The following is a 10,309-nucleotide window of genomic DNA, read 5'->3' on the forward strand; positions in this document are numbered from 1 at the left end:
AGTTTAGAGAGGGAGACTTTTCTACTGAACAAAGGTAAGAAGAACTCATGGGTCATGGTCAGTGAGTTAAACAACACTGTCTCTAGTCATTTCTCCTCTCCCATTTTCACATTTCTTTTGGTTGTTTTCATAATCCATAGGCTAATACTTTAGTCCATTTTCATAGTCCTAAAACAGTGTGTGTGTGTGTGTGTGTGTGTGTGTGTGTGTGTGTGTGTGTGTGTGTGTGTGTGTGTGTGTGTGTGTGTGTGTGTGTGTGTGTGTGTGTGTGTGTGTGTGTGTGTGTGTGTGTGTGTGTGTGTACTGTAATCTCATGTTTTGTCCACAGAAACCAACAGGAGAGATCAGAGTCAGAGATTCTCAGTGGTCAGTCTTCCCAGAGTCATCAAACAGACCTGGACTCTATATTCAGTGTATGTGATCCTGTTATTAACATTTGTTTTAGTTTACTTCAAGTAAAGTTGATCTGTCAATTATTCATTAATGTGTTAATGAGAAAGCATTTCTTCTCTTGCTTAACTTATTTACTTGATTTATTTCAGTTGCTTGAAGAGAAAATGACGACATTTGTGAAGAACGAGCTGAAGATGTTCAAGAGGATTCTTAGTCCAGAACTCCCAGAAGGCTATGAGAGTCAGAAGCAGGATAAGGAAGTGGTGGATGCTGAAGATGAGAAGCAGGAGAGCAGTGCCAGAGAGGGAGCTCTGAAGATCACACTGCACGTCCTGAGGAAAATGAACCAGAAGGAGCTCGCTGACACACTGGAGAAATGTAAGATCTGTCTGCCTCATGTTGAATGATGTTTTATAACATTTAAAAGCTGTGGCTAAAGTACAGCTAAAGTAGCTGTGTAACTCAATGATATTGTATCAGCCTTAACACAACACCTAGTGGCCTCATCAAGTAGCAGAAGGGATGTGTTGTGTTGATTAATTTAGAGAGAGAGAGACAGAGACAGTGAGACAACATTAATAATACCATCAATAACACCAATAATAATATAATCAGTCACACCAGTCTGGAATGCATTAAGAAAACATTTACACATTTATACAGTCAGTTAAGAGAATAAATTATTATTTAAAAACTTTAACAGTCCTTCAATACTGTAGACATTAAAACAGATGTAATATTAATATCCTCTGTGTTATTTCTAGATTCAGATGAGCTTGCTGTGATTTGCCAACGTGAACTCAAATCTAATCTAAAGAAGAAGTTTCAATGTGTATTTGAGGGAATCGCTAAACAAGGAAACCCAACACTTCTCAATAAGATCTACACAGAGCTCTACATCACAGAGGGTGGAACAGGACAGGTCAATAATGAACATGAGCTGAGACAGATTGAGACAACAACCAGGAAACAAGCAAGACCAGAGACTGCAATCAAATGTAACGACATCTTCAAACCCTTAACTGGACAAGACAAACGTATCAGAACTGTGCTGACAAAGGGAGTTGCTGGCATTGGAAAAACAGTCTCTGTGCAGAAGTTCATTCTGGACTGGGCTGAAGGAAAAGCAAATCAGGATGTTCAATTTGTGTTTTCATTCCCTTTTCGGGAGCTGAATTTGATGAAAGAGGACAAACACACTTTCATTGAACTTCTTAATCACTTCTCAATGGAAACCAAACAATCAAGAATCTCCATCTACAACAAGTACAAAGTTCTGTTCATCTTTGATGGTCTGGATGAGTGCCGACTGCCCCTAGACTTCCAGAAGAACGAGATCTGTTGTGACGTCACAGAGTCAACCTCAGTGGATGTTCTGCTGACAAATCTCATCAAGGGAAATCTGCTTTCCTCTGCTCTCCTCTGGATAACTACCCGACCTGCAGCAGCCAATAGGATCCCTTCAGAGTGTGTTGACCAGGTGACAGAGGTACGAGGGTTCAATGACCCACAGAAGGAGGAGTACTTCAGGAAGAGATTCAGCGATGAGGACCTGGCCAACAGAATCATCTCACACATAAAGACATCAAGGAGCCTCCACATCATGTGCCACATTCCAGTCTTCTGTTGGATTTCTGCAACAGTCCTTGAAAACCTGCTGAAACTTAAGAGAGAAGAGATGCCCAAGACTCTGACTGAGATGTACACACACCTTGTGGTGTTTCATACCAAACAGAAGAATGAAAAGTATCTTGGGAAAGAAGAGACAGGTCCACACTGGAATAAAGAGAGCATTCTGTCACTGGGAAAACTGGCTTTTCAACAGCTTGTGAATGGCAATCTGATTTTCTATGAAGAAGACCTGAAAGAGGCTGGCATTGATGTCAATGAAGCCTCGGTGTACTCAGGATTGTGCACACAGCTCTTTAAAGAGGAATTTTCGCTGTACCAGGACAAGGTGTACTGCTTCGTTCATCTGAGCATTCAGGAGTTTCTGGCTGCTGTATATGTGTTCCTCTCATTCATCAACAACAATGAGAATCTAATGGCCGAACCGCAATCAACGTCCAGGAACCTTTCTGCGCTGTTCAGAGACAAGTCTGAAGTTTCTTTCTACAAAAGTGCTGTGGATAAAGCCTTACACAGTGAGACGGGAAACCTGGACCTGTTCCTCCGCTTCCTTCTGGGACTCTCACTGAAGTCCAATCAGAAGCACTTACGAGGTCTACTGACAAAGACAAGAAGTAGCTCAAAGACCCATGAAAAAACAGTCAAGTACATCAAGGAGAAGATCAGGGAGAATCTCTCTCCAGAGAGGAGCATAAATCTGTTCCACTGTCTGAATGAACTGAATGACCATTCTCTAGTGGAGGAGATCCAAAGCTACCTGAGCTCAGGAAGTGTCTCAAAACCCAACCTGTCACCTGCACAGTGGTCAGCTCTGGTCTTTGTGTTGCTGACTTCAGAAAAGGAGCTGGATGTGTTTGACCTGAAGAAATACTCCAGATCAGAGAAAGGTCTTCTGAGCATGCTGCCAGTGGTCAAAGCCTCCAGAGCTGTTCTGTGAGTACATAAAATGACATATAAGAAGTATTCATCAGGAAGAAATATTCAGGTTAAAGAAAAATATGCATTATAATATGTGTATAATATTATATTGAAAACATTGAATAAATGCATTGATTTTCACATTAGTATAGTATAACAATATGACCATACAATTCTAGGAGACAGAAGAAGAATCTATATGTTGTTTGGGAGAATTAACCAAATGCATCTGCCATTGTCCTTCTACACTAAATTAACAATGTGTTTGAAGTCATGATCTCTTTGTCTCCAAAGAATAGCAGTGTGGTTTTATTATGATTAGACTCTTTGCAGGCTGTCAGGCTGTGGAGTCACAGAGGAAGGCTGTGATTCTCTGGTCTCAGCTCTGAGGTCAAACCCCTCACACCTGAGAGAGCTGGACCTGAGTAACAATGACCTGAAGGATTCAGGAGTGAAGCTGCTCTCTGCTGTACTGGGGAATCCCCACTGTAAACTGGAGACTCTGAGGTCAGTATTATCAGATATGAAAGTACTTTATGCATGTAGTTCTCCCATTTGAAAAAGTCGTAATTATTCGGACATATTACTTATAGTGTATTAAAGTAGTCATAAGTTTAGCATGTTGTCCCATATTCCATGCCTGCTGTCACGTTTCTCTAAGACAGAACCCAGAAGCAGACCAGGACAAGGTGAGTAAAATGAAGGTGAGTATTTATTGGTAGTCTTGATGTGTAATTTGAGTGATCCAGGAGACGAAGCGGAGGTGAGTTGATGAGAGTAGATGGGAGGATTCAATGACGTCACTGTATCCACCGACGGCCAGGCAAGGGAGTTGAATGTTCCGGGAGGATGACTGTAGACAGAGTAAACGGGGGGGGGGGAGTAACCAGTAACAAGAACAAAACAACAAGACTAGCTCAGGAAACATGAGGCTGTTCGTTGCTAACGATCCAGCAGGGAATGGATGTCAGCTCAGGGCTTATGAAGAGGTGATGATCAGGACCAGGTGTGCAGAAGGTTGATGAGATGCAGGTGTAGGGTAATCACTAGATCTCCCGCCTAACTTCGTCGCCTGGCAACCAGACAGGGTAATAATATCACTAGATCTCCCGCCTAACTTCGTTGCCTAGCAACCAGATAGGTTTCTGAACGCACCCTTAGACTCCAAACAGAAAACAGTCAGCTCAGGCAGAAACAGACTCAGGAAGCGGGATTCCTGACACCTGCAGTGATTACATCAAGCTTGTGATTCTACTAACAAAGATCAAACCCCCTCTGTTATTGGTAATTGTGAGAGGTTAGCATGTTTTGTTGTATCCTCTGTTATTGGTAATGGTGAGAGGTTAGCATGTTTTGTTGTAGCCTCTGTTATTGGTAATGGTGAGAGGTTAGCATGTTTTGTTGTAGCCTCTGTTATTGGTAATGGTGAGAGGTTAGCATGTTTTGTTGTAGCCTCTGTTATTGGTAATGGTGAGAGGTTAGCATGTTTTGTTGTATCCTCTGTTATTGGTAATGGTGAGAGGTTAGCATGTTTTGTTGTAGCCTCTGTTATTGGTAATAGTGAGAGGTTAGCATGTTTTGTTGTAGCCTCTGTTATTGGTAATGGTGAGAGGTTAGCTGTTTTGTTGTAGACTCTGTTATTGGTAATGGTGAGAGGTTAGCATGTTTTGTTGTATCCTCTGTTATTGGTAATGGTGAGAGGTTAGCATGTTTTGTTGTATCCTCTGTTATTGGTAATGGTGAGAGGTTAGCATGTTTTGTTGTAGCCTCTGGTATTGGTAATGGTGAGAGGTTAGCATGTTTTGTTGTAGCCTCTGTTATTGGTAATGGTGAGAGGTTAGCATGTTCTGTTGTGGCCTCTGTAACTTTCTCACTCATTCTGATTCATGATTTATTCATGATTTTTCTTAATCATGGCATCATCAGAATTTAATTTTTAATCGTCAATCACATACAGTTGAAGTCGGAAGTGTACATACACTTAGGTTGGAGTTATTAAAACGTGTTTTTGAACCTCTCCACAAATTTCTTGTTAACAAACTATATAGTTTTGGCAAGTCGTTTAGGACATCTACTTTGTGCATGACACAAGTAATTTTTGAAACAATTGATTACAGACAGATTATTTCACTTATAATTCACTGTATCACAATTCCAGTGGGTCAGAAGTTTACATACACTAAGTTGACTGTGCCTTTAAACAGCTTGGAAAATTCCAGAAAATTATGTCATGGCTTTAGAAGCATCTGATAGACTAATTGACATAATTTGGATGTATTTCAAGGCCTACCTTCAAACTCAGTGCCTCTTTGCTTGACATCATGGGAAAATGAAAAGGAATCAGCCAAAATCTCAGAAAAAAAATTGTAGACCTCCACAAGTCTGCTTCATCCTTGGGAGCAATTTCCAAACGCCTGAAGGTAACACGTTAAATCAATAGTACGCAAGTCTAAACACCATGGGACCACACAGCCATCATACCATCCCAACTGTGAAGCACGGCGGTGGCAGCATCATGTTGTGGGGGTGCTTTGCTGCAGGAGGGACTGGCGCACTTCACAAAATAGATGGCATCATGAGGCAGGAAAATTGTGGATATATTGAAGCAACATCTCGAGACATCAGTCAGGAAGTTAAAGCTTGGTCACAAATGGGTCTTGCAAATGGACAATGACCCCAAGCATACTTCCAAAGTTGTGGCAAAATGGATTAAGGACAACAAAGTCAAGGTATTGGAGTGGCCATCACAAAACCTTGACCTCAATCCTATAGAACATTTGTGGGCAGAACTGAAAAAGCGTGTGCGAGCAAGAGGCCTACAAACCTGACTCAGTTACACCAGCTCTTTCAGGAGGAATGGGCCAAAATTCACCCAACTTATTGTGGGAAGCTTGTAGAAGGCTACCCGAAACGTTTAACCCAAGTTAAACCATTTAAAGGCAATGCTACCAAATACTAATTGAGTGTATGTAAACTTCTGACCCACTGGGAATGTGATGAAAGAAATAAAAGCTGAAATTAATCATTTTCTCTACTATTATTCTGACATTTCACATTCTTAAAATAAAGTGGTGATCCTAACTGACTTAAGACAGGGGACTTTTACTAGGATTAAATGTCAGGAATTGTAAAAATGGAGTTTAAATGTATTTGGCTAAGGTGTATGTAAACTTCTGACTTCAACTGTATGTATTAAAATACCCTCAAATAAAAGGTGACATTATATACTGTCACCTCATATGAAACATTTGATCTGAAATCCAAAATGTTGGAGTACAGAGCCACATTTAAAATGTTATCTTCACTGTCAAAATAGATATGTGTGGACTGTATACTCAATACAATCTAAATCTGATACCTCACTGTCTGTCTTTTGACTGATATTGATTTTAAACTGGTCTGGGCAGTCTACTCAAATATTTGTACTATACATGTTTCTATCTGCAGGCAATACTTTGATCATTTGTCATTTTTAATGATGATACATTAATTTACGAATAGATATGGCAGGTTTCAGGACACTGATATCTGAAAAATGTTGAAAAATTATACTGCCACTATTTTCACCACCAAAGCATAGCAGTGTGATTTTAATTTGATTTGACTCTTTGCAGGCTGTCAGGCTGTCTAGTCACAGAGGAAGGCTGTGCTTCTCTGGTCTCAGCTCTGAGGTCAAACCCCTCACACCTGAGAGAGCTGGACCTGAGTAACAATGACCTGAAGGATTCAGGAGTGAAGCTGCTCTCTGCTGGACTGGGGAATCCCCACTGTAAACTGGAGACTCTGAGGTCAGTATTCCTGTAGTTGGTCAACAAGTGATAACTGTTCACCAGATCCACATGTGTTTACCAGACACACATAGTCCACACCATATGTGTTTGGACAGTGAAGCTTACAGTTTTAAATGTGGTGCTATGCTCCAGCCTTTTGGATTTGACATGTTTCATATTAGGTGACAGTACAGAATGTCACCTTTTATTTGAGGGTATTTTCATACATATCTGTTTTACCATTTAGAAATTAAAGCACTTTCTGTACGTAGTTCTCCCATTTGAAGAAGTCTTAATTATTTGGACAAATTCACTTATATTGTATTAAAGTAGTCGTAAGTTTAGTATTTAGTCCCATGTTCCATGCCTGCAGTGATTACATCAAGCTTGTGATTCTACAAACTTGTTGAATTCATTTTTCAGTTTGTTTTGGTTGTGTTTTGGATGATGTTTTTCCAAATAGAAACTGATTGGTGAATAATGTCCTGTCATTTTGGAGTCACTTTACTTGTATTGTCAGTAAGAATAGAAGATGTTTCTGAACACTTCTACATTCATGTGGATGCTACCATGATTATGAATAATCATGAATGAATCGTGAATAATGAGAAATTTACAGAGGCACAAAGATCAGACCCCCTCTGTTATTGGTGTTATTCTGTATACTTCTGGCCCTTCTTTGGACACGGTGTTAACTAACCTCTAGACGAGCTTCAATGCCATACAGCTCTCCTTCCGTGGCCACCAACTGCTCTTAAATACAAGTAAAACTAAATGCATGCTCTTCAACCGATCGCTGCCTGCACCTGCACGCCTGTCCAGCATCACTACTCTGGAAGGTTCTGACTTAGAATATGTGGACAACTACAAATACCTAGGTGTCTGGTTAGACTGTAAACTCTCCTTCCAGACTCACTATAAGCATCTCCAATCCAAAAATAAATCTAGAATTGGCTTCCTATTTCGCAACATAGCATCCTTCACTCATGCTGCCAAACATACCCTTATAAAACTGACCATCCTACCGATCCTCGACTTCTGCGATGTCATTTACAAAATAGCCTCCAATACCCTACTCAATAAATTGGATGCAGTCTATCACAGTGCCATTCGTTTTGTCACCAAAGCCCCATATACTACCCACCACTGCGACCTGTACGCTCTCGTTGGTTGACCCTCGCTTCATACTCGTCGCCAAACCCACTGGCTCCAGGTCATCTACAAGACCCTGCTAGGTAAAGTCCCCCCTTATCTCAGCTCACTGGTCATCATAGCAGCACCCACCTGTAGCACGCGCTCCAGCAGGTATATCTCTCTGGTCACCCCCAAAGCCAACACCTCCTTTGGCCGCCACTTCTTCCAGTTCTCTGCTGCCAATGACTGGAACGAACTACAAAAATCTCTAAAACTGGAAACACTTATCTCCCTCACTAGCTTTAAGCACCAGCTGTCAGAGCAGCTCACAGATTACTGCACCTGTACATAGCCCATCTATAACTTAGCCCAACTACTTCTTCCCCTACTGTATTTATTTATTTATTTAGCTCCTTTGCACCCCATTATTTCTACTTTGCACTTTCTTCCACTGCATATCTACCATTCCAGTGTTTTACTTGCTATATTGTATTTACTTTGCCACCATGGCCTTTTTTTGCCTTTACCTCCCTTATTTCACTTAATTTGCTCACATTGTATATAGACTTATTTTTCTACTGTATTATTGACTGTATGTTTGTGTAATACCCTTGTTTGAACCAAGTATTGAGTTTATTTGTTATAATTAATTGGTATTATATTTAAAAGATGATTGAATTGCTCCTAAACTGTAATGTTGTTAATGCATTATGCTTTTTGAAGAAATATTTATTTAATGTATAAGTGAATAGTTTGTTTTACTTTGAAGTTTAAGTTTTGACCAATAAGGTCGCTTGTTAAGTTGTGGCCAATGGGAGTTGACCTGGTTAACGGGAGGGAAAAAGACGTTGATGAAAGGATGGACGTTTTACCTCAGGACGGTTGGTGAAGAAAAATTATAAAAGAAGACGACAGAACTACAACAAAACCCATAGCTACTAAGACATGAAGGGAAATACATGTTTTATTTAATAAAAGAGTTGTTATAATTTAGTTAAAACTTAGTAAAGACTGAATCTACCGTCTCGTTGTGGAGGTATTAGCCAGCATTGAGGTTAGCCTAGCATCGTGTCACACCGGGAGATAATTGCTTGGGAAGCTTAAAGAGTTCGTGTTGCCATGGGGATATCGGTTACGGCTAAGGAGTACTGTCTGCATGGGTAGCTGTGCTTGCCTTGGACTTGGTGAGGAAACCAGCATGGAACTGCCATACTTCGCTGAGGGAATATCCACCAAGTAGTGAGTAACCACAATGTGAGGTGCTTATAAATAAATACATTGGTAATGGTGAGAAGTTAGCATGTTTTGTTGTAGCCTCTGTTATTGGTAATGGTGAGAGGTTAGCATGTTTTGTTGTATCCTCTGTTATTGGTAATGGTGAGAGGTTAGCATGTTTTGTTGTATCCTCTGTTATTGGTAATGGTGAGAGGTTAGCATGTTTTGTTGTAGCCTCTGTTATTGGTAATGGTGAGAGGTTAGCGTGTTTTGTTGTAGCCTCTGTAACTTTCACACTCATTATTATTCATGATTCATTCATGATTTTTCTTAATCATGATATCATCAGGATTAATTTAGTAGTGTTTAGAAACATGTTACCAAATCACTTAGACAGAAAATTACTCCAGTCATCATCCACCATTTTATTGATGAGCAAAATATAACCCAAAACACAACCAAAACAAACTGCATTGTAACCAACGAGTTTGAGTCACAGGCTGTAACGGGTGTCGTAAGGATTGGACCAAGGCGCAGCATGTTTAGTGCTCATCATGAAACTTATTTGAATGAACAAAAAAATAAAGTGCAACAGCTAAACAGTTCTGTCAGGAACATTAACTAAACAGAAAATAACATCTACCCACAAAACCCAAAGGAAAACAGGCTGCCTAAGTATGGCTCCCAATCAGCAACAACGATATACAGCTGTCCCTGATTGAGAGCCATACCCGGCCAAAACAAAGAAATACCAAACATAGAAAAAGGGACATAGAATGCCCACCCCAACCCACACCCTGACCAACCAAAATAGAGACATAAAAGGATCTCTAAGGTCAGGGCGTGACACAGACTTGATGTAGTCGCTGCATTCAAGGAATATCGGACCAAATACTAAACTTTTGACTACTTTAATACACTATGAGTGAATTAGTCAGAAAACATATGACTTCTTTAAATAGGGGGACTAGATACATAAAGTGCTTTTCATTTTCTAAATGTTAAAACAGATATGTATTAAAATAACCTCAAATAAAAGGTGACATTATATACTGTCACCTCATATGAAACATTTGATCTGAAATGTAAAATGTTGGAGTTTAGAGCCACATTTAAAATGTTATCTTCACTGTCAAAATAGATATGGTGTGGACTGTATACTCAATACAATCTAAATCTGAGTCTTTTGACTGATGCTGCTTTTTAAACTGGTCTGGTCAGTCTACTCAAATATTTGTACTATACATTTT

General features: G+C 40.0%; 1 protein-coding gene across 1 annotated transcript in view; it reads left to right on the plus strand.

Moving 5' to 3' along the window:
* Positions 1-200: 200 nt before the first annotated feature.
* Positions 201-10,309, plus strand: part of LOC145866012 (uncharacterized) — a 92,017-nt gene continuing 81,908 nt past the window's right edge. Inside the window, exons 1-3 of the mRNA XM_082970896.1 lie at positions 201-413; positions 543-771; positions 1,158-2,758. Coding sequence (XP_082827022.1) covers positions 558-771; positions 1,158-2,758 — 1,815 coding nt within the window. The 5' untranslated portion in view covers positions 201-413; positions 543-557. The remainder of the gene's footprint in view (positions 414-542; positions 772-1,157; positions 2,759-10,309) is intronic.

Source organism: Salmo salar, unplaced genomic scaffold (assembly GCF_965601325.2).
Source record: "Salmo salar unplaced genomic scaffold, fSalSal1 ptg000117l, whole genome shotgun sequence".
NCBI lineage: Eukaryota > Metazoa > Chordata > Actinopteri > Salmoniformes > Salmonidae > Salmo > Salmo salar.